This window comes from Charadrius vociferus, unplaced genomic scaffold, assembly GCF_000708025.1.
Source record: "Charadrius vociferus isolate BGI_N301 unplaced genomic scaffold, ASM70802v2 scaffold218, whole genome shotgun sequence".
In the NCBI taxonomy this organism is placed as follows: Eukaryota; Metazoa; Chordata; class Aves; order Charadriiformes; family Charadriidae; genus Charadrius; species Charadrius vociferus.
In genome coordinates this window covers 579,005-604,847 of record NW_009650084.1, presented here as the reverse complement: position 1 = coordinate 604,847, position 25,843 = coordinate 579,005, and the positions used below count along the sequence as shown (strand labels likewise).

At 35.9% G+C, this 25,843-nt stretch overlaps 1 protein-coding gene across 1 annotated transcript; it reads right to left on the bottom strand.

Moving 5' to 3' along the window:
• Positions 1-1,069: 1,069 nt before the first annotated feature.
• On the bottom strand, positions 1,070-24,073 carry DCUN1D2 (DCN1, defective in cullin neddylation 1, domain containing 2). The gene is made up of 6 exons (XM_009892129.1): positions 23,858-24,073; positions 20,496-20,664; positions 17,725-17,855; positions 4,863-4,945; positions 2,336-2,432; positions 1,070-1,595 (listed from the first exon to the last, which is right to left on the bottom strand). The coding sequence occupies exons 1-6, from the start codon at positions 24,030-24,032 to the stop codon at positions 1,516-1,518; spliced, it is 735 nt and encodes a 244-aa protein (XP_009890431.1). The 5' UTR covers positions 24,033-24,073; the 3' UTR covers positions 1,070-1,515.
• Positions 24,074-25,843: the final 1,770 nt, after the last annotated feature.

Genomic DNA, 25,843 nt, shown 5'->3' with positions numbered 1-25,843 from the left:
CCGAGGTGATCCAAATGGATATAAATTACATAGCTTAATGCATAATTTCTCCAAAATTCTTGCATCTATTCAGCTCTGATTGCAGAAAATATATTAATCATAGCTGTACATACTCTTTAGCAACTCTTTAACAAACTTTTACAGTGGCTATGACAAACTCAATTTCATGAGGTAGCGTTTCAAAGAGCCCTGCATGAAGATGTGTTGAATAGTTTCTGGTAAAACTTTTTTGTGCTTAGGCATTGGAAGACACTGTTGAAAAAGAAGAGACTGACCTCTGTACACTTTATAATCGATAGCTGGTGAAAGAGGAGAAACAAATGACCGAGAAAATTCAGATTTGGTGAAAACTCGTCCAATTCCACTAGCCTTGAGACCAATTATACTGCATTAATTTACTCTTCCCCCCCAGCCCTTAAATAAATGTTACTGAATACACAATACATCCAGAAGCATGAATGCTTATCATCATTAATGTAGTCTCCTTACCCTGAACTATTTCTCCAAAGTGGAAGCCAATTAGTTAAGTCTTTGCGCTTATTCACATTTATTTTCTGTGACACCTGACAGGAATTGCATTTATAACTATGTTGCATTTAGCTAGAATTTAGGATATGTTTCAGGCTACAAATAAAATTTAAAGTTATATCCCACCAGTTCATTATTTAAAATAAAGTAAATAAAACACATAATTGAAGACTAACTCAATTATAATAATCAAACGTGAATTATAAAAGCATCTTTGGTTGTTTAATGTCTACTTTAAAATGATTGATAAAAAAAAGCTGGAGTTGCAACATAGGACAGAGTAGCAGCCCTTCCTCAGCAATGCTACTGTTACATGTCCAAGCACTTGAAGAATTAGGAGGAAGTTGATCTCGCTGGGAGAAAACAAAAGGCTGGACATAATCATTCCGTACATCTAGGACTTTAAAATACAAATCTAAAATTTTGGCAACAAGTGAAAAAGCATAAGCATTTTTTTTTGTTTTTGTTGGGTTTTTTTGTTACAATTCTATGTTAGGACAGATCCACAGAACTAACTTTTATAAAAATACAACATACTGCGTAAGTTTTATTTAGGGATTTAATTTATATACCACAAATACTGCTTTTAATATAAGTACAATATAATACAGTTTTATTTATGTAACTGCTGGTGTTCACTTTGGATCATGAACTGAATTGCATGCTGTGCTGTCAAAACTGTAATAAAATGGCCTCTAGTTAAACTTCTCCAAAGTATAAAATCATGCAAAATCTACATCCTATATGATACAACCAGTACAATAATTGAAGCCAATAGCCTACAAACAGCCTGGACTATCTTCTGAGTTCGTGTCCACATGTCAGCCACCATTTTCTTTAGGCAGAAAGGAAGAATTTCAGTTTTGTCTGTAGAATGTCATCACGACCACTGAAACCAGCAACAATGTGCACAGTTGCAAGTCAACAAATCTTCATTACCTAATGCAGTTCAGAGTGCACGTTTTGTCCATATTGACAAGTCTGGGGTTAGGAAGTTTTACGTTTTCCTCCTGTGACTACTGGTCGTGCATATTCCACAAAATCATCTATAAGAACAGGCCAGGCTCCTAAAAGGAAGTCAAGCAATTCAGAAATTAATGTACCATCATTAGCAACAAGTTGCTGTAGTCTCTAACTACAGCAGCTCACTTTGACGTTTCGGGCCCAGTCTGGCTTTAACATGCATGACACGACAAACACTTGAAAAAAAAGCACCTAACTAATAAATTAAACATTTCAATGTCTTCTTGCAGGAATAGTTCTTGTACAAATGAAACGTATTTAAAGCATAATCCACACTACAAAGTTTATAAACATTAGTTGATAGCAAAACTGTGGCATTCCTATTAGAGCCATCCATAACTTCGGAAAAATTTCTGCACACAGTCATTCCAAAATAGGATTTGTAGGACTAGCAACAGAGTGCAAATTCCTTTTAGGTTCGTAAAAGAAATGGTCATGTAGACATTCTTGCAAGTAGAAAAATAATGTATTTCCTTGCAGTTAACAACACTTTTGTATAAAAAAAAAAATACAGTTTCACTGAGACTCTTGTAGCATAAGAGGTTCAAATAGCACGTGTTATGTCATGGTGTGACAGTATCTTTACTTCTATTTACGTATTACAGCAAACTAGTTAACCTTCTTATCATTACTCTTTTGGCAACAAGTATTAAACTATATTTGCAGCTAAACCTCTAAGGGTAAACAAATTAAGACAGACAGTAGCAGCATGTTCTGTTGTTTGCTTATAGTGATATTTTAATTCTGCCATATCAGTTTTTGAAGATATTCAAGTACTGCTTACCTTCTTCATCATAGTTGGACATATCATCTGCAATCATATTTCCAAAGTCTAACAAAAGATTCCAGGTATCTTTTGGAATTGATCTTTTATGGTGTTCCTATAAAGAGGAAAAATGGTACCGCTCAATCCAAACTATTTTAAAATTCCACAGTAGTATTTTGTATTGACATATACAGAAACACACATTTTACAAGTATTTCTTCTTCTCTTTTTTTTTTTTTAATAAAGCTCAGAGCTTCCAAAGAAAGCTACAAAACAAGTTGCAACTAAAGAAGGCAAAAACGTGTAAGAAGTCTTTGACAACTGTTTTATTTCTTCCATTCTGCTTTTAGGGTACGCGTTCCCAACTTCTTATGGAAAAGACTAAACCACATACACTTTATATTTCTTCTTAATGGCATCCATTCCAGGTTCTGAAACTGTGCAGCCATGGGTTGGCATTCTGCCGTTTCAACTCGAGTCCTTTTTTTCCCCCCACTATCCCTTTTTACTTACACTTACCCAGTCTCTCTCTTCCAACTTGTTGGTTGTAGTTGCACCTACACTCTCCTTACTCCGAAGGCTGCCTTTCAGACCCATCATCTCAGCCTCTCTTCAGCTATTCTCTCCTTTGTCATAATGCACTACCTGCATTTGCTCCACTTCTGCCCAGCCTCCTTTTTCCCAGTCTCTCCTATTCTCCACTACCACCCCCTTGCCTGATTTCAAGTATACTCTCTCTGCATCACCCCATTCATAGGTCGCCACCCTGGCCAGTTTGAGCAGCACTCCAAAAAACTTCAGTCCTAGTCAAGCGTTTTCTCAGCTTTTAATGTCAGCACTCCCAAGAAGATAGAGAGCATGTGGGGAAACACAACGACTAAGCAGTTGTGAGCTGTAGGAGCAAGTCAGGTCATTCACGTCTCCCTTCATCTGTTGATACTGATATATTACCTGAAGATAGCAGGGGTGGTTAATAGGGAATTACATTTCCACACCCAGTTCTGGTTTGCAGCAAAAAGGTGCAACTGCATGAAAAGACTTGCTTGATGAAGGGTTGGGGGTTTTCGTGTTTATGCTTTTGGTTTTGTGTTGTGGGTTTTTTTTATTTATTTTGTGTGTGTTTGGGATTTTTTTTAAAGCAGTAATACTCTAGAGCATTGAGAGCAACACATTCTTTTTAAAAAAATATGCAACTTGATCAATATGAGGTTGATGTCCAACACAACAGCAAACATGTCCTCTCACTCAAACCAAATGTTGTATCTTGACTGCAAAAAACATGACAAGCAAAGGTACCTTCTGGAAAAGGTTCCTTAAAACAAACAGATCACAAACACACCCACCCTCCATCCTAAAGAGTCCTAACTTGCTTCTTTGGTAGGTTGATTTTTTTTTTTTAATCTAAACATTTCTTCTAAAGCAAACATTCAGATTAAATATTTGTAGCCAAGTAAGACACTTTGTACCATTTCATCTAGATTATTGCCTGAAGTAAGAGATCTGCAGAACTGTCTGTTGTAACAAACTTGATCACATCGCCAAATGGGGGGAAAAAAAACCAACCCAACACATTAGGACTTTTCAGCTACATCCATAGATCTCAATTTGGATGTGTGAAGCGTATTAAGGCAGTTAAAATGTGAAATGTTTTCACAAGTTCTCTTGATGAGGCTGGCACGTTATTCAGTGAATAAAATAAATATATACTGTCCAAAAATTTAGAAAAAACTTCAGAAAATATTGCAAAAAGTACACACTTTCCCTATTAAGCATTGGTGATCATGGGACAAAAGGCAGAAAGACTTCTTAATTCTCCTAAACTACAGATAAAAAGATAAATGAAAAAAATCAAGATAAATTATATATTATGTAACATTATATAAGGTATTTTTTTCCTAGTACATAGAAATGCAAATGTAGAAACACGGATGAATGAATCAGGCCTTTAATATGCATATTTTGTGATTTTAAAGTTTAATTTACGCCTCTCTATTCCACTGCCCACAGAATTGCACTGGTAATACAAAACTGTCAAGATCAGTTCACAACTATTATCTAAAAAAATGAGTCAAAATAATTACTCAGACAAGAACTTTCACTTAAAAAGAAAAGTCTCTCAGGTTAAGTCAGTCATAACAGAATTGACATTTAAAAGAGACTGAGATTATGCATTAATACCACAAAAGGCAGAGCATGGTAAAATACACGGTTGACAATAATCACAGCTGTCTTGAGAATAAAGACAACAGAAGTTCAATCTACAATCATGGCTTCATTTCACGCAGAAGCTTTCGTAAGTAGGAGGATACAGGATCAAGACAGCAGAATGCTCTATTGCTTTGCTACATCTTTTTGCCTTCTTCTCTATTAGAAAATTATATAGAGAAGATTTAAATCGGCTTGATATGACTATTTTCTATTAGTTTTCAAAGAGAAAAATGTTCAAAGGAAGTATTCAGACACCCTGCCTTTTTCTTTATTGTAAGCCTACAAGCCGGACTAATGTGGACTAAGATAGTCAGGAAGGAATATGGTACATACTTACCAACAAAAATTTATTCCAAAGATCTAGAAATTTAAACCTTCCTGACAAGACTAAATTCCAATATGCAATTGCCATTTCTAGATCTGCAAGAAACAAAGCAACACGTAAACATCACAGCACACTACATGCAATAAAACTCTTACGGTCAAACAATGCTACATCCAGTATATCATGATACAAATGAATAACATTCTTTTAAAATCACTACAAAAAAATATAAGGAACCGTTTTCTGCTCTCACAGAACCCAGAAGGCAGAAGACACGCAGTAATGGTATAAACTGCATACTGAACGTCGTAGCCATAAAAATTAAAATATTTTTGTCACCATCCAGCAGTGCCAGATTAAAGCTACTTTCAATCTACAGAAACAGAACAAAATAATTATGAATAACTGTCCACAAATTTAAAAAAAGCCCCAAACCCAAGACAACGCAAAACCTGCACAAACACAGCAAATATTGGTAGGAACCCAAACATTTAAGTCTGCAGGTGCCAATTCCTGTTAATTTATGACATTTTAGACACACTTGACTTTAATGTGAATTTAAGGACACAAGGGGATAAAAGTGAAAAAAAGATTTGTCTGGGGCATGATGATTCTACCGCAGGCAAGAATTCTCTTCTTCTGCAATCATTTGACAGAGAGACACCCAATACCAAAAATGTAAGTCCAAGAAAGCAGTCCTTATTCTGCACCATGACCACTGATCTGAGAGCAGAGCTTGGCTTGTGTATGCCAACAGGAAGATGCAGCACTGCCACACATTCAAGCGGAATAGCGGGAGCGATATTAGATGCAGCATAAGGGTAGAAAGGATGTTTTATTGAAGGCCTGTTTTCATTCTGAGCAACTCACAATACCTAATGGCTCCTGCGCTTGGTCCCACAGGTAACAGCACTAAATGTATACATACTGCTGTGCAACCACAAAATAAAGCACAGCCTTTCGTAAACCACAAAAAGATTTCAGTTTGTGCTTTCAGTGTAAAGTAAGTATAAACAAAACATGAAACTTAATAGAAAGTACTATCATAGTAGATAAGATGGAAGCTTGACCTCCCCCTACAAGAAAGGAGCATAGTATTTGATATTGTACATATCACATTACAAACCAAATGACACTCTGTCACCTGAAATCAAGTTTCAAGTCTGAAAGAGATGTTCCAGGTTTTAATATAGCCAGTTCACTGGAGTCCATATTATAGAAGGCTGGGGTTCAGACAAAGTGCAATGGTTCAGATGTAGAGAAACGCAGTACGCGTGCAGGTACCTGGCTACATAGAAACAGGGCTGCTGGTGTTTGTTCTACTATGATCAGAATGCTTTTCAGCACAGAACTTGCTTTATGCCCCAAGAAAATTTCTTTCAGTCCTTCCTGTCTTTTCCACCATGCTCACTTTTCACAGAAAATAAGTAGAAGAGAATAGCATTTACTTGCTGTTTAGATATGCAGATTAATTATTCCTATCTGTTATCCCAAATGAAAAGCAAAAGAAATGAGAAGGGAGAAACATGAATAATCTTAAGGGTTTCTAAACTTCATGGCTAAGTGACTGGCTTTGATCCCATTCACTCAGGCTTCATTACGAAGATGCAACCTTTCCAAGCCAACCTTGCAAATCTATCACATGACAACATTAAGCACAATGCACGTTGAAGAAAAAAAAAAAAACACTTTAACAGCAGAAGAGTTTTTATACTTCTGATGAAATATTCCCTGGAAAAACAAAGAAGGTACAGGCAAGGAAAAAAGAAAAGATGGTTAAAGATGCCACCAAAAAAAGTTAAAAGGGAAAGAAGAGGCCACACTTCCTTGGTTTATTTGGGTATGTATCAAATTCAGCATTATGAAGGTGAACTTAGAAAGAAATTAGCAAGGTGAACTTGATTATTGAAAAATCGTATTTAACAGAATGCCTGTGAAATGTACTATCTTAACTTGATTATTGAGGGCTACATTACATGTGTGTGCAAATGGATTCTCCTGCAGAAAGACACAGGAATTATTTACTATCAAGTACAACAGAAGCATATCCTGCTGAGGATGCTGCTCTGTAGTGGCTGAAACCAGTCCATGCTGGAGCTGCTCTCCCCATTAAGCACACGGAAGGAAGTCCTGATCTTGGTTAAAACTAGCCCAAGGGAAAAACAAAAAAAGTGAATATTCCTTATCTGGTTCACTGCAATCACACAAACCCATGAACTAACATGAGAGATATTTGGACAAAAGGACTAGATGGGACTACTGCTTTCGGTAGTGGTGCCAGTTTATACAATCTTAAAGTACCTGAGAAAACTGGGCCTTCAGGTGTGCTGCATTCTCAGGGGATACGGCTACGCTTTTGTTTGAAGACAATTCCCTACCTAGGTTGAAAAACTTAGCACTGGAGGACAGAAAACGGGATTTTTCTGCTTTAAAGGGAAGACCTAGTCACACAGAGTTGCAGTTCTACATTAGGATGCAGATACTAGCATCAGTAAACAGTAATGCTGTGGAGTTTGTGTATCTGCTACAAATTACTGCAGCACTAAATTATACTTCAAAAAAAAAAAAAGAAAAAAAAAAGGTCTTATGCCATTGGAGTTCTGCATCCCCACAAGAAGATGCTTTTGTAAGGCATTGACTTCTTAGGAAGTCTTAGGAATGCGTATTTCAATTTCAAGGCATCATTACAAATAAAATAAAATTACAAATAAAATAAAATCAAACAACAATCATAAAAATATGCTGCTTTTGTACCAAAAAATATGCTTCCCACATTACAGACTAATGATGCAAATTTTTTAAATGAGAGGGAAAAGACAGATGCATGAATCTCTGGAAACTCATGCCTAAAAAGGACCAGTTTAGAAGAGAATTAATTGCAAACATCCATGTTCATACCTAAAACATAAAATTGCTAAACGGACAACGGTTTGAGCTTTCCCTTCACCCCAAAATATTTTCAGTGTCAATGCCTAGTGAGCGTTGTATGTCACACAATCCCCCCTTCAGTATAATGCCTCTATAGTTCAAAGATTTTGCATACACTGCATACACAAAGCTTCAATATCTAGATATTCAGCTTTCTGGATATCTAGTCTAGTTGTGGCTACATACAGCATCTATAAAGTCTTCTGTAGTAAACCGCTAAAAACTGAGTCACCCAAAGGTGATACCAATTACCGTTACAAAATTATAAAAGCTAAAATTACTAAAAAAAAATTTAAAAATATATACAATATCTAAGAAAAAAATAGTTCAAGAAGGAGAAAAAGGTTAATAAAATAATGGTTTAATTATTTTAAACATTATTTTGCTAAATAACATTTATTATAGTAAACATGTTTTAGTATGTTTTTAAAAGGTCTTTACACTTTTGGATTATTTAAACAATCAGAAGTAAAGCATTTTGCATGCAGTATGATCTATTCTAAAACATTAAAGCCTCATTCTAAAATTGTTTTCAAAAAACCCTCAGCTTCTTCTACCCTGATTGAACAGAAAGCTTGAAGTGATAAGAAATTAGCACAATTAGTGCAGAAGGAGAAATACATTATCAGTTAGACAGCCTGTGTCTACTTTCAAGATTTGATCAAACGCTTATCTTGTTAAAAAAAATAATTCATTATTAGATTCTTGCATGAATAAAAAAAACCCATAAATCAAATTAAGTTCCTCATCTCTTTGCTGTGCTTTTGGACAAGGGCAATGAAGTCATTGCACACAAGTAATCAAGAAGTGAGAAAACAGAAAGATAAATCAAAAGATAGCAAGGAATTGGCTGGAGAGTAGGATTTATGAGGAACATGAAATGAAGTTCATTTAGACCTGCTGTGCCAAAACAGCACTCTGGGACTGCAGCACTTGCTTGTCATTCTTTGCCAAATAGAGCTTTCCAGCTCTCAGACTGCCCTACCAACAGAGCTGTTCATGCAGTCATGCTTGAAGCTGTCAAAATATTAAAACTAATTCACCTAAATTACTGATACAACTTAAAAGAAAAAAAAAAAAGGCTAAAGTCATTACATTGGCCTCCTAATGGCATTTAAAATTTTTTAAGCTATTTACAAGAATAATATTAGTCACTGTTGCCCTCATAATCCCTAGTTCGTATATGAACTAGGTTCTGTACATTATGATGGTAGAGACTATCAGGTTTCAGAGCTGGGAAACAAAATTATTTTAATTTCATCTTTTGAGATTAACTGATTGTCCCAGCATTGCCCTTTTCTTTATTTATTGATGTTTAATCTTCCTATCAATATTGTAAAGCTTTGCTACTTTATATGTCATCTCTATGAGAGACCTTGGGCAGCTTGTTATAAGCATCAGTGCTCACCAATGAGTTTTATTGAAAGAGTACTCTCTAAGACTACATGGGCAGCATTTTTTTTTATTTTTTTTTAAATAACAGGAAGCAGCCTTAGCCAGTTCATCTACAGATACAAACCAACAAATTAGTAAAGAACTTGTAGGAGGAAAAAGTTACTTTTATTAGACCAGTTAATCAGGATGAAAACAAAAAAGTTTTGGAAATGAAAATTTCAGAGCCAAGAGTCCCTTTGTTTGAGGCTTTCTGTCCCCAATGCTTTAACCAAAATTTTATAGCTTTGAAAACAAAAGAGTAGCCAAACACTCCTGTTCCCAACACTACATTAAAAAAAAAAAAATCTGGACAGGTGCAAGACAAAAATCTGATTTATCATTCAATCACCTTGTAAAAATACATTTAGCCTCTGTAAGAGACTGAACTTCATATGTTTTCTCTATAGTCACCTAATTTTCCCTAAAGTATCATTTGGTTGATATTCTTCGATCTCTTTCCTCTTGTTTTCTCGCTGTGATCACTGGCAAATATCATGCTTCTGTAAAGCTAAAACAAAAACTACAGTGCACAATTTTATTATTTTGTTTCAATAAAATTTCTGGACACAGTGCCGAAACTGCCACAGATGTGGAACAGCAGAAACTGGTGTCAATCTATCTCAACAACAGGACTATCACACTACCTGACCAACAAACATCAAATGAATACTTGCAAGATTCAGTGAGTAACTTGATTCCTTGTTTCCTCCTCTCTGAATGATTTTAACAGTCGTCTTTGGCCTCCAAATTACTAAGAACATGGACACAAGAATTAGTTTATTTCCTAATCAGAATGTTCTCTTCTTCTACAAACAAATAAAATCCACATAGCAAAATAACAAGAAAATACCATCAGGATTCAACCTAAAAACCCTTCACGTTGCCAAAAGTTTAGAGCAAAATAGCCCTTATCTGCAATTACGAGCTGCCCCACAGAAGGAAGAGAGAAGGGGGAAAAAAAGATAAGGGGTATGATACAAATACTGGAAGTGGCTAAACTCAGGATCCAGCTGAGTTGGATCTTCATCCCAAAGCTGTAAGCAAAGAGCTACCCAGTGCTCTACATGAGGGGATGTATAAGGCACAGTGTCAGACTTAAGTCCCTGTAGTGGACTGGGAAGAGTGGCGAAGCACAGCATGTGGATTTCAGAAGAGCGCTGCAGGAATCAGGCAGGGTCTGACTGTGCTTATTAACTCTATCTCAGCATCTGCCATGCTGAAGCAGGCTGATTCCACTAAGAACCTTTCATGTTTACTATCTTGAGTATCAGCTGCACAAAAGCAGATAAACTGCTTCTGAATGTGAGCTAGGCTTAGAAGAAGATAGCTATCTAAACATCAATTTTTGAGCGCAGCCTAATGAACCTGACTGTAGCCAGCTTCAAAATCCTTCAATCTCTACAAATCTCAGACAAACTACAACAGATGACTGGATATATATTTCCCAAATAAGAGCCAAACATGAGTAAAACAATCAATGAGGCATTACTAAAACTGCCAGCTATGCCACACCTTTGCTGCTACTATTGATCAGAGCTGCTACTTTTTTGACCAGAGCACCCTGTTCTATGCTAAGCTTTGCTTAAATTGATGGCATTTTCAGAATGAAAAGTGCGAACAAAAATAAAGTAAGGACCATACGCACAGACCAAGGCCACTGAAACACCTAAAATACAGCATTCACAGACCTCTTCCGAAGTAAACATGAAATTTATTTATTGAACTCCCTCAACGTCTTCCATCCTCTCACTCCTACAAACATCCTACAAATGGATCAATCTACTTCTCCATTGAAAATGAAGGAAATCTTGATAACTAGTTAAGGGGAGAAAAAAAAAAAAAAAAAGAAAAGGAAAAAACCCCAACATCCTTCCCTAATGTCTAAGTGTCTCTTTGAAGAATCTGGAGACACTGCTTTGATGGAAGCCAAAGCTGACGTCGCTTCAATTAAAAAGAGCACATTATACTCATCTGCTCATAGAAGATGCAACCTCCTTGAAGTCCACATACCGGATGCAAAGATAGTCATTCTTCTGGTCTTGAGGTAATATCTGATTCAAGTCTGAATGCCCTCCTCATGTATCATCTCTTGCTTGATCCCAGGAAACTGGCAGAGAGAAGGAAGCACAACCTTTTGAGCCAGCAAGCAGGCGAAGGGACCACAAAGGAGTGATGAAGGACCAAATCTGCTTTTTGTTTCCATGTTGAAAGTTGAAGACCATGAAAGAATGCACTACGTTCCTCCACTGTGCTGAAACAAACTGTAGTAAACTCTTGAGCATGAGGAATCTCCTGAACATGTCTTGTTGGGGCTCAAAGGGAGATCTCTTAAGACTCACAGTAAGTATCAGGTTAAAAAAACAAAACAAAACAAAACACAACAAAACAAAACACCAAGGGAAAAACAAGAAAGAAAGATGGAGCTAAGGCCTTATTTTGAGCTTGAACAGTGTCCTTAGAAATCTAAACTGCTCTGTATACGACATGACAAAATATAATCCTATTCTTCAGTACACTTATCAATCAAGGGCTAGGATGCAAAATTTCACTCAGACTGCAGTAGAAAAAGCTAAAACTTGGGAGTAGAAGGCGAGATAAACTTCTCCAAATCTGCACCATGCAAAACTTTAAAAAGATTTATTGTACTAAATACGGTAGCAAGAACAGGAGAGAGCAGATTAAACATACAGAATCACAGTTAACCAGGATAATTCTTTGTAAAAGTCTCCTGGCAAACTGGACCTTAATAAACTGCACCTTCTGCATTATCTCAAAATATACAAAACATTCAGATGAAGTTTAATATATCTAAATATTATGCCTGCCAGGTTGAACACACAGCTATTGAGATGTCAGTACTGTGTTGAAACATTGCTGTCTTTTTTTCTTGAATTCTGTACACCACTAAGAGATCAATAGTCTTAACAGTTATAAGCATCCATCTTTTTCTTAGATAGTAATCAAATCTATTCAGATGTATTTGAAAGACACTTGACAGTGGGGTCCTGAGTAACATTAATCAGAACTCATTTTCTGCTTAAAGAAAATCATGGTAGATCTTAGGAAACATGCTTTTTCCTCCTGCATCTCACTACTTATACAAGCTATCACCTCAGGGGACTGGTACTGCTTTTACTTCTTTAAACAGCACGTGTCCAGACTGAAGCATACGACTTGACAATATTAAGCTAATAAAAGTAAATGGAAAACATTCAACTTGGATGAGACTATAAAGACAGAAGTCCAGCGGATACAAAGAGAAATAAAAATTCCCTAGTATCACCATACAAACTGTGGAAAAGAGACTCATATAAAAGGCAGTCCTATTTCTAGGAATGAGTATCGGTGTACTGAACTCTGTGCCTATTTTGGGGAATGACAGAATAGACGTAACTTAATTTATTGGAGAGGATTCTTCCCATCTAATTATGTAAAGGCAGAATTTCTTGCAGTGGTTTTGAGAGGAACTGTAAAATAATAAGAAATAAAAAGTAATGGAAGGGAGGCTGTTCTAAAAATAACAAAAACGCAAAACTACAGACACACACTCCCCCCAGGACCACTTTCCCAGAGCAAAATCCATTGCTCTGTGAAGACGACTGTGTTGGGTATCACCAAAATTCTTCTATCACCAAAAAAAAACCTTTTTAAAAGAGCTTCTGTGCCTTCCCACTCCCTCCCGTACAAATAGCAGCTTGTGTAAGAAAAGATATTATGTGTCCTGCTGATACCTCCCGAGAGATAAACATTTGGGATACACAGAGACTTTTTTCAACATACGCTGCAGGCCAAAAGTTTCAATGAAAACTGACAGTAATCTTGGAAACAACTTTTAGAAATTCAGTCTGAAAGTGCCGGTGCCCAAAGCGAAGCTAGACATGGTGAAATTCATCTCAGTACGCTGAAGCGACCTCAAACTGCTACCTACTGTCTTTGAGGCCTCATAGAGGTCAGAAGAGGTTCTAAAAGAACCTCAGTGATTTTCTGCCAAACTGGGAGAAAGTAACTCATCCATGGGGGTCAGTCCCGTATCTAACACTACCCAATACTTAAGTAACTTTAATGACACAACAAAGGAAACTTTTATTAAATCTGCAACTTATAAAAAGCCTGAAAAAAAAGTGTAGCACTGTAGAGGACAGGATTAGAACTCAAAATTATTTGGACAAATTGGAAAACCTCTTGGAAGTAAATAAGAAAGGTTTCATTAAAGAGAAGTGCAAAGTTGTATAGCTAGTGGGAATAATCGACTGCAGAAATACAAGATCAGAATTATCTGTGTGCCTTGCAGTTCTGCAGAAACCCAATAATATAATAGATCACAAACTTCAGACAGTATCAGTGTTATAAATATAAGCAAACTTAATAAGACATAAAACAAGGAGCAAAATATCTAAGGTGCAAGGAAGATATCTAGCTTGTTTGGGCACTACTAAACAAGAGAAAGATCAATTGGATTTCAAAGGAAAAGAGAGTTGGAAGATACAATTCCAATATCAGAGGGTTTGAAGATAATCAGGGTAGTTGGTTTTACGCAGTCTAGAGACTCAGCGAAGACGCATACATAGTTGCCCAATACATAAAAACTTGTTACTAACTCTAAGGAACCATATTCTACATACTTACTCTGGACAGGTGAGTATTGAACTGAAGAATTCAGGAAGAGAGATTTAAGTTATATGCTAGGGAAAAAAAATAAATCTAACAATAGGTTTGAGCAATCATGGACATAGATGTATGAGACCTGCCACTGGAAATTTAAGATTATATTATGTGAAGGCAGTGGCTCCCAAACTTTTTCAGCCAGACGACCACTGCCAATCAGATCACAAGTCTTGCTGATAAATACTGAAACAACAAGTTAGTATATATTGCTAGCATACCCCTGAACACTTTGTTAGAAAAACATCTGCGAGGAATGGTTTTAGTAGACATTGATCCTGCCTGGCACAAGGGAATACACTATATACGTGTTTCTCTATCTTTTAAATTGAAAGACCATCTGGCATACTGAAAAGGAACCCATGAATCATTGTATTTCCTGATGTTCTTCAGGGAAGATGAGGGGGAAGTAATAACTGCTGCTTATCGCTTCTTAAAACAGCAAAAATAGATTAAAAAAAAAAGTAATCAGAAACCTATTAAAATACCGATAGAGCAACAAACATGTCTCCTAATCAAAGCATTGTTGTTCGGACATTTTAGAGGTATTTCAGTAATTTCTTACAGTTTCAATACGTTAAGATAATAAACATGAAAAATAATTGCATAAATGAGTCTTCTTTGCCTATCACAGACATTTTTCTGGTGAGCTCTAGTCTCACATTTTATTTCTGTTAAAGAAAAATGCATTAGCACTTAGCCTAAAGGATCCAACAGAAGAACTATTTTAATGGTGTCTTCTCTCATAAACCCTTTTTATTAACAATCTGCTAAGAGTAAGAAATTCCCATTCGTCACGGGCACTATGTAAAATTTGCTTAGTTTTCAAATGAATTTATTCATAGGTCATGTGTATACCTGAGAATCGAGCAATATTCTTTTAGCCTACAGTTCACCCCGCTTAACGATGAGTGCAACAGCTACCAGACTTGGTGATTTAAGCTCCAAGTGTAGTAAGAGGAAGGACTGGATTCATCACCCCCCAGAAAAATCACATTCAAATATTTTGCAATTGAAAGTCAGGAAATAATTCCTTTGACTATTTCCACCATTAAAACCATTCACTTTTATCCCTACTTTCCATAAACTTCCTGACCTCTTAGTCTTCATATCATAACTCAAATGCGAACATATGGGAATGCGTAAGCCAGCACTATCATGGGAGCATGTCACCAGAAACATTTTAAGGCAAGCAGCTGGGGCAGCGGCTTAGCCGCATCCCATACTTAAGTAGCACTGCATGTCGTCTAACCTGCATGTAGGGAAGAAGGGGAGGTCAACGCCTTAAGATGACCTAGACAAAGAGAGGCAGAGATTTATACCAGCTCATTTGGTAACAAATCTAATTGTACATTCCGTTTAACTCTCCGGACTGAATTCATAAAGGCACCCTGAGCCAAGGCTCCAAATTTAGTAAGAGAGAAACAGACTTTGTACATGGATGAGATAAGTTCTCGCATATCCTTGACAAGAGGGCACACAGCCACCAAGCACCTCTACATTAGTTGTGGAGAGAGGGAGGGAAGACGGACAGTTTCTCATTCTAGGAGAAAATACACCGCGTATACAGAGAAGAGGATGTAAAACAAAAAAGCACTTAAGCCTATAATATTAACTGTAACTGAAGCAACTAGAATTCTCAGCTCATACAGACACTCCTGTAAGATAACTGACTTAATTTTTTTCCTTGCTGAACACCTTTTTGCTGAAAGGTAAATGTAACTCAAGAGTAATTGCAGCAGGGAGCAGTATGTTGTAAATGCCAACCTGTAAGCTTACTTTTTTCCTCCATCTCTCTGCTCCACTCAATATAACAACATTCCCTGAAAAGATTCCAACTCCAAACCTATACACTGACCTTAATCACTCAAAAATGTCATATTAGTTAATATGCTTGCTCAGCATTCACTTTTTACTCAACCTACAGTAACTCAGGTTCACACCAGACAGAAATATGGTGTATCTCCACTGAAACAAGAGCAGTGGCACCTGCTTATATTTATTTAATAACTAGAATCATCTTAGCAAAACCAGAAAAAAGTCTTGGCAAAAAATGTCACCAAAATACTGTCATTTAAGAACTAAGTACTACTTGAAAATAAGAAACAGTATTACCAGAATTATTAAAATCCCTGAAAACTGAGATCAGCAACAGTTCCAATCAAGACCTTCTAGGTTTATTTTAAGCTTAACTTTGATTTTTGTACTTCTTACTTTCTCCCACGAATACGTCAACTCTTAGTGCAAGAAGGCACTTAGGTGTTTTACTATCAAAAAGTACCATTCTTACACAACAGAGAAGACAGACTTAGAAATGAAAAGGCCTCCATACCAAATAAGCTGAAGCAATGGAAAACAAGTAAGTTTCCCTTTTCCTCTCATGTCAAATAAACAGCACATTCAGTTCCATAATCTGGGTTGGGCTGCCTTCCCTTCTCCTCTCTTTGTGCAGGCTTAGGTGAAAAGCTTTTGAGACGTATTTCCCAAGTACATGAGTTTCACGTTGGAACTGATCCAATTAAAACAGGAAGACATTTGTAATATTTCTTTAGGTATTCCATAAATTCCAACCTCAGCTGTAACTGACTTACCTTTTCCGCAATCTGAAAGTACTAGGCTTTTTAATGCAGAGAGGCAAGAAAATGAACAACTAGCTAAGGGACTTGAATTCCAACCAGCCTTATAGAACCACTACAAGACTATTTCAGTTTTGTGTCTGGAAAGGTGGTATGTGATTGATGAAAAAGAGTGACACGTGTAATGAAAAATGAAATTGCTGCAAAAAATAAAGAAAAATGGAAACTGGCTAAAAGTTGCCCACAGCTCAAAAAAGAAAAAAAAAAAGGAAAAAAAAAAAAACCACACCGGGAAAGACAAGAGATTTAAAGTAATTCCCAAGGAAGAATGTGGAACAGACACCTCTGGTTGGGAAGGTCTAAACCAATATTCTGCTCCTCCATCTCACTCCTCTTCCAACAATTTTTGAGAAACAGTAGTTACTAATATGCTTGCCAAGTAACATAGACACAGAGTTAAAGCAGCTATGCTAAAAAAACCCACTTCCTATTACCCACAGCACAAAGAGAACACAAAGATGATAGTATGGTGCTATTCTACACACAACACAGTTTAATTCCTTCCTACAGAGAGTCTTTTGAAAGCAGATATAACTTTGAAAAGATATCAGATTTCATCTTACAATTTTTTTCATCTATTCACAAACTATAGATATTTTTGATTTGAAGAGAATAAAATATTGGAATTTAAATAATGCATCCATTTGAATCCAGCAATACAAGTCATGGATTGGGACAAATCTCAAACTTCACAGGGAATAATAATTTAATACTTTATAAATTATATGCATATTTCTATTCACTAGCTTTGAAGCAAGTCCATAACACTCTAAACTTTACATGAAAACCATGAGGTAAAACTAAAAATTCTTAGAAGAACAATAACTTTTGCCCAGAGTTTTCTCCCTCTTTTGAAGCTGATATGGACATCTTATTTCAGTTCTTTTCTGAACAAAATGGAAAACACAAGGAATTCACTAGATCAGCTTTTTTTTTAAAAAAAATAAAATATGACAGGTCTCTAAGAACTGCAGGAACTTCCTTTGACAAGAGGAGAGAGAATGTCAATACTAGCAGAAAATCCCATTAAATTATCTGCATCAAGGGAGCACTAAACAAGACATTAATTGAAAGAAGATGGAAAAAGAGAAGTCAGTGAAAGAAATCAATAATGAATTTACTATACAATAACATAGTTTTCTCATTGATGATTCTATGTATTTGTAATTGATTTCACTTTCTATAGTTACTTTCTCCATTATTTTTCTACTTACCTAAACCTTTTTGTCCAGGGTTTTTAGCAAAGTTAAAAGTAAACTGATAAAAATCTTTGAACTTTGTTGGATCCTTTAACTCTTGTTCCAGTCTTGGCAATAGAGCTTTTAGTTTCTCTGTGGTGTCACACCTGTTTACAAGAGGTTACATTATTTGTAAATATTTAAGATTACTTTTTACCTTTTTTTTTTTTTCCTTTTTTTTAAGATTTAGTTTCAGAGAAAAAAAAAAACGGTAGTTAAGATAAAAACAGTATCTTTCTGGATAGCATTTTTAAAAATATAAACACTCATATACCTTTACTAAACAATTTTAAGTGGAACATTATATATAGGCATCCATTAAGTACACAAACCATACAGGATTCAGTGGTTTAACTTTCCTCAGTCTCTTCATGAGTTTATAAACTCAAACAACAGATGTTATTCTGTTCTTAAAGAAACACTGAAACCTGCTATCCTTCCCCTTTTACAGCTGTTGTAACACAAGGGTGTTACCTAAATGAAGAGCTGCATACTACATTTACAATTAACTTTATCATTAGAGGACTTTCCAAAGTCCATTAGAGGACCACAAACTACGATTTGCAGTCATCCTCTCTCCACCATAGAACACTTGCAGATAAAACCTAGGAAAAAGATGAGCCTTTGACAATAGCTTGAAGGCTGACAAACAGTTTAACAGCCTGGCACGGATAAGCTAAGACAGAATCAAGTCACTGAGATTCTAACAGAAACACATCCCTTAATAACACAAGACTGCAGCACTTTGAGTGAAAGCACCTGAGCTGATAAGATGCAATTCTAAAAGAAAAAAAGGTTTCCTGGGGGAAACCTTGGCGTGGGTGCCAAGGGATCAAATTAACATTCAAGGTTTATGGGATATTACCAATATTTTGAATTGTATCTAGAAACTCAAAGAGAAGGAAACAGGTTTCAAAGAAGCAGCTATCGTAACTACCATCTTGCATTTGAAAGTTCTCAACAGCTAAATATTTGTACTTATTCTAAAGATTCAAGAATAATTTCATTAAAGGATGGATAACTACAGCAAAGTCCCTAAAATGCAGACCCAGTTTTAACTGTCTTGCATGGTATGGACAAAAATAAGTATCTTTCTGGCCTCCTGCAGTACCTGGTGGAAAATATAAAGAATTCTGCCAAAAGTCATCAACTAAGAACTTCTGTTTCATGGGTACTTGATCTAGTTAACAATAGGGACAAATATCATACCTTCCCAAACGTATCCTAACGTGCTATGTGAACTAAGCCTCAGGGAGTTTTCTTTTCATTCAAACCTTCATCTATGTTCAATGCTAAAAACTACAGACACTGCAAGTCCAGTATATAACAAAATCAACAAAATCATTCCAAATTCTCAATAAGCAGTTTACCAGTGGCAAGCAGGTATTAGACTACACTCCCAAGAACGCTGTGTTGAACAGAAAGAGATAAAAAAATCACAGAGCTCTGTGGAACTGTATCAGAGACAGTCATAAGGACATAGGAGCAACGTGACAATAAAGTTACAAAACAAAATCCAAGCCAGAAGCCGCAGGTGGCTTAGCAAAGCCTTTTTAATCAGTTATATCAAATAATGCTGCCAGCGCTTAATGTAACAGCATGAGCACTTGATTGTTGTCCATGGCTAGAAAACAGTCTCTACCCAAAGCTACCCAAAGGGACAAAATACAGCAGTGGACTTCAGACGATATCAGAAGTTATTTCACCAATTTCCAAATACTCTTACCTAAAAAGGAAAGCCTAGAAAGAAATCAATAACCAATGAGATCAGTAACAATAGACTGTTAGGACTCCTGCTTAAGAAGCAACCACCACGTTTGCTAGAAGCTGGCCTAGAGTAGAAAGGTATTGATAAGGTGCCATTCTAAGATCAAATGAAATTATTTAGCTACAAAAAATACGCACAAGTAATAAACTGCAATTCTCCACTTATCTAATACAATCTGTTAAAAAAAATAATTTTGACACCTCTATGTATTAGAAGTACTGCATGTCTTCCAAGGAAAAATTATACACAAAATATTATTTTATGGTGATAAATGCATGACTTTACTGCTAAACAGAGGCAACGTGATTTAACCTCAAAGGTTATTATTCAGAACAGCTCCATAACCCGGGAAGAAAAAAAAAAAAAAAAATTATCACTTACATCACAGTAAGCCTAAACAACCTTTTCTGTTACCCTCATTTTTATTTCTATTTCTTACAGACATTCTGTACATATGAAGTATCCAGTATACAAGGTGATAAGAGAAAACTATCATTTGTAAAACTGGTAAAAAGAAAAAAGTTGCATTTGGTGGTGATAAGGTAAAGTGAAAGAATTGAAGGTTCTTTTCTACCTTCCTAGTTCATTTCTGCTGCAACACTGCCTGAACTCTTTTTTTCTCCTTCATACATCTCCAGTGACTTCCAGCTTTTAACAGCACAAGGGTCCAACTCAAAACCTTAACATAACCATGCATACGTTTATATGAATTACAGAAAAAGATCAGCATATCTGTCTGTCTTCCTTGCTGTACAGATAGGAATTATTTTGTTTCACCCTTACTGCCGTCATTGTTAAGGCTTTGCAGTAAAGCACCAATTTAAGGAAGATGGTACACTACAGGCATTTAGCACCTGTTAAGCTTGGCACCAGCCTTACTAGCTTTTTGAAGCTTCACACTTAAAGTAAATTAAAAATGTTTTAAACAGAAACAGAGCTCAGGCCTTACATTTTGAACTATGCAGAAACGGATACTTACCCCAACTCTGTCATGCCATCAACAAATTCCTTTTTGCTGAATTCACACTGAGTAGCTGCCCTGAACTTCCATGCTACAACCAGAACACTGATACTGGCTGGGTCCAGGCTTAAATCATCACAGAACTGTTGAATGCCATCAATACCAATTTTATTTTCATCTTGTGGGTCTGCAGTTCAAAATACAGAGAGCAGAATTGTAATTATTTACAAAAAATATTTACAATAATCATCTGCACAGCCTTGCTATACTCCATAACACAGGTCATTTTTTCCACAAGCTTCACAAATGTCTTCACTTGAAATCTAGTTAATTTTAGAAGTACCTTGAAGAGTACCTGTAAACAGATTAAGTATTCTGCAAACTTCCCTAGAAATTGGTTTGCAATTTTTTCCTAAATTCATCAGCTAACGTCAATGAAATAGTTTTGTCTTCTCTCCTCAATGATCTATGAAAGATCCGAGTTAACCGAGGAGATGCCTGACTACATCTAAAAACAGTAAGGCTGATAAACACATCAAAACGTACAAGATATTTACTGCTTAGCATGTATTAAACTTTATAAGAAAAACAAAACCAAAAACAAACAAAACCAAAAAAATACCTACCAAGTGAGTCCACAGATTTTTTCCTGATAGGGATGTAAGAGAATCCACTATAACTGTTTAAAGACCACAGTTAACTCAAATATTTTTGGTTTTTAATTATAAGTCAGGGAAATCACCAAAGCATGGCTCAAACAATGCCTTAGCATAACAGGGTCTTAAGCTAAACAGTACAACTTAGGAAATATTATGTTTCCGTAGTACTAAATTTACTACCTTTCTGAATGTCAGAACCATGCTTCATAACTACCTATGTCAGGGTAGTTGTCACTGTAACAGTTCTGTAACTGTACCAAAATTCTCTCTCAAAAAAAAAAAACCACCAAACAACCAAACAAAATTCCCTGCTTGTAAACTTAAATATGGGAGAGAAAAAAAAAAAAAAAACAACAGAAAAAACCCCCCAATCTAATGACCAAACCAAAACACCTTTCTTTTTCAAAGCTTCACAGTTTACAAACTACAAAACTGTCCTTCACAGATTTTCATAGGAAGGCATTTCAGCACTGTAAATTGGGCTATGTAGAAAAGTATCCCTCAAGCAAGTTTAAGACTAACTCCTTAAACGGGTAAGACTTTCAACCATGCTATTAAGTCTGTATCCAAGGTCTTAATTAAAAAAATTAAAATAAAATATCAAGTCTAAAGAAAACTTTCTCTTTTTTTTTTTTTCTTCCCAGTTTTTGGGGCTGTTAAGCTAAGATCTCTTCCACTTTTCCAGCCAATACTATAGTGGGAGAAATGCTAAAATACAGGGAAGAAGTTAATTTAGCGAACAAAGATTTATACCCATTAAACAAAGAATTACACCCATGATATAATTCAGAAACCTTTGAGCAGGAATAACAAGTAAATATATCTATACTGCTGTATGCCACATCTAGTTCTAAAACATGTAAAATGCATTTATTGTATATTTAAGGAGTGATTGAAGAACCAAAGGCAAAAAGTGCACTAGTGTTGACATCAGTGGAAAAATTCTGATGGATTTCAACCATATATGTTTCATCCTTATCATGTTTCACATCATCCAGGTAACTAGGAACAAAAATGAAACTTGTTTTGACAGAGTTGCTGGATAAACAGATAAGAAAACTAACAAAAAGACAGCACAGAAAATGAAAGACCTCTCATCTCAGATTTCAGATATAGTGCAATGTATGTAGTATTCTATAGGCCCTGTAGGACAAAGGAATTCCTTGTTGTTGCAAGACAAATGACTCAAGTTTAAGCTACATAGGAAAAAAGGGAAGAATGCTTAACCAAACCTTTTATTGTTTCCTCTCAAATCTTGTGAAGGTTTTGTTCAAGTTTACAACTTTACTTAAGTGTTAAAGTGCTATAAGTGCAAAGGTGTGCTGCTACCCAAAACACAGCCATATATTTGACTAGACCTTCTTTCACAAAACCAAGCGGTGTAGCTTGCCACTGCTAGAAAATGATGAATAACAAATAACATTTGTGATTTTTTTTTCATTTTAGCTATTCTTAGTAGCATTTACAAATTTGTATATATTTTTAACCCATCAATCTCCAAGATTGACATGCAAAGAGCAAACAAAAGATTTAGATATGTGTATATATATGTTATTTATCTATTTACATATATACACACACAAAACAAATAAAAAGAGTGGTTGTCTAGGTTGTTTTTTTCCCCCTAAAGGAAATGCTATAGTGTTGCTGGTTCTTTGTCCCTACACAATTCATTACCAGATAATAATGAAATATTAAAGCATGTCTATACTTAAAATAGAACACACTATGCAAAGAGTAACAAAAAAAAAAGGTGGAAACAATATCATAAGAATGGGATAAAGTGTATACAAACCATGCCATACACTGCAATCAGAAAAGTACATAAAGTCATAGTTGAGTAATTGTGAAGAGTTCACTTTTTAAAACACAAAATGTATGGATCTCAGCAGGGGCTGGTAATGATTGCAGCCCGCTCTGCTCTAACATGTAATGAACAGTGCACACATTCATGTCAGACGGCCACATTTCAGAAAGCACTGTTACCTGGATCACATACATTCTTGTATTTACATGATTATCTTTTTTTTTTTTCTGTTCTTTTTAAACAATGCTGTAAAATAAATGGAAAAGAAACAACTCTGCCTTTAATCCACTTCCCTGTGGTTTTGCCTCCAAGCCTCTCTGAACAGGCACATTACTTTTGCTGTAATATGTCAGCACAAAGAATAAAATAAGGATGAAGTTTCTACACCTAGCTTTTGAGTCTTCTTATTTGACTGTTTTGTCAGACTCCTAGCTGTAATGTTATCTGAAACATTTTTGATTTTAGTGTATAGAAATACTACCATCTTTGAACAAAATCAACTCCCCCAAGTATCAGTATAAGAATAGTATGTATTATTTTGCCACACAAAATACATTGTACATATACTTAACAGCAGCCACTGGCAATAAATCAAGTAAGTTGCATAATAAGCAAGCTTTACTCTCCTTTCCACCTCATGCAGCTGAGACTATTTCCTCATGATAGGCTGAATTTCCTACTGTGAATTTAAACACTACAGGAATACCTACACAAGTTGCATACTGAACATTTAGAGCACTTAAGACCTTTTTCATTCTTACCTTACCACCACAAAGACAGAGCGAGAAGCAAAAGCTAGCAATCTTTCCTTATAAGTCCTTAAGAATGACAGAGGGAAAAGCAGAAATACCACTCACACAAAATAATTAGAAAAAAAAAAACAAAATCCACAACAGAAAAAAAACAAGCCTTACCTTTGTATCGATTATACAATTGTTCTAATTTCTTCCTGTCTACTGAATTTTTCATGGATTCTTTGTAGTACAAGTCTGGATTCTGGAAGTAGTTGTCTGTTGCCACTTCTAGTTTCCATTCATTCTGCATTAAGCAGTAAATAGCAGTCCTTTCACCAGCTTGGGTAAATGCCATAAACTGGCGGACCTTGTCCTTCTGAGACGATTTAAGCTTATGCTTTGGGATGCAAAAGAAGCAGGAAAGCCAATGAAGCTAATCCAGAAGTTTGTTTCAGCATTCTACTACTAATGCCTATCTTTATAAGGTTTTAGTTTTCTTGTTGATGACAACTTTCACTTCAGAATTACAGGAAGACAAAGCCTTGTTCTTCTGCAGTTAAAAAGACAGCATTTTCTTCTGAAAATTGAAATGACAGCATCTATATATACATTTAACAGCACATATTCTGGCAGTAATAAATTTGTATTTCTGCTTTATTGCTCACATATGCAGACGTTTTTCCTGTTCTGTAACAGCAGTAAACACAAGCTTCATCATATAACAATATGGTTATCTTCTGAAAATATGCCTAGTGGTTACACAAACAAGAAATTACAAAGGCACAACTTACAAATTCTGAGATTATGTATAAGTCCTTCCTACACAGAGAAAAACTGCTCAATAGTTTTCTTAAAATTTTCCTAGCAACAACGAACAATGCAAAGTTTAATCATTTTAAGTGATCCGCTGAAAAAGGCAGAAGCATTTCTCACATTTTTATGTTGGAAATCATTGCCAACAATAAACATAAGACAAGAAGAAAATAGTTAAAGCAGTCATGTCAGAACGTAACATTTGCTGCATGTTACAACAAGACTAGAAAGTTGTTGTAAATGTGATCTAAAACTTTAACTCTGAAAAAGATGTTTATACTATTAATATGTTAAACAACAAAACTGCCTATTAGAGTGGTATACAGGAACCAGTAAGATGTTCTCTTAACGGTAGCTAATTGCAGCAACCATATTGACACAATATCCCTAAACTTCTGGAAGACCCAGGAGGTGGGAACAGGAATTTTATAGGGAGCTAATTTGCTATTAACATAGTTCAACATTATTCTTTACGTGAAACAAGAAGAAGGAGACCGCTTAAATCAAATGCTGTTTTTTGTTATATTCTGATACTTTCCAATTTTGTTAAACCATACTTAGCACATGTTCCGGGCCAACAGTTAAGCAGAGAAATTTGACTACAATCCTCACTACTGCTTAAATCATCTGTTACAACAGAAAATTTACTGGTCTCTTAAATAACAGGGGAGAACTGAATCCTGATTCAGTGAGCAGTAAACGTAGGACCATCTTTCAGTTTACTTGTTATCTCTTGTATGCATATGGATGGTGACATCTTGACTACAGATGGTCCTGAGACAAGAAACACATCATGTAAACAAGATAAGGACTTGAGTCTTTCCTACAAGATTTTTCAATTTTATAGAAGGAGAAACATGTAAAGGGTTGGGTTTTTTTGAGTTTGGTTTTTTTTTTTTTATACAAAAAGAAACATGCAAAGCAGGAAAAGAGCTGACAAAATAACTACAGCGTATTTTGGTAAGAAAGCACTCGATAATCCTTTGAGTGCGAGCTCTGTGTAACCCTCCCCTCCAACTACGAGGGTCTCTGTGCACTAAGATCTCCCTCAGTTACATACAACTTCTTTTCAGCAACAAAGTTTGCGTCGACCACTTCACAACAGAGCTCTCCGACAACAATTCCAAAGTAAAAAAAAAAAAACAAAAAAAACAAACAACAAACCCTGCGTCCTCTCACAAGTCTACCTAACGCCCGGCATTTAGGGGCATTTCCTCGGTTCAAGATTAAACACCGAGTCTATTTGAAGGAATCAGAGCCGGGAAACGCACTCGAGTACCCCATCGGCCGCGCAGTTTAAGTTTCCCCACTTCATTTGTGTCGAATGCTCTTTTACGGGGGGGTGTGTGTGTG

Coding starts and splice junctions, on each gene's coding strand:
- DCUN1D2 (XM_009892129.1), bottom strand. CDS start 24,032: ATGGCATTTACCCAAGCTGGTGAAAGGACTGCTATTTACTGCTTAATG. Junction 4,946..17,724: donor CCCTGGACAAAAAGGTTTAG/GTAAGTAGAAAA, acceptor TGTTTCTTGCAG/ATCTAGAAATGGCAATTGCA. Junction 2,433..4,862: donor TTTGGAATAAATTTTTGTTG/GTAAGTATGTAC, acceptor TCCTCTTTATAG/GAACACCATAAAAGATCAAT.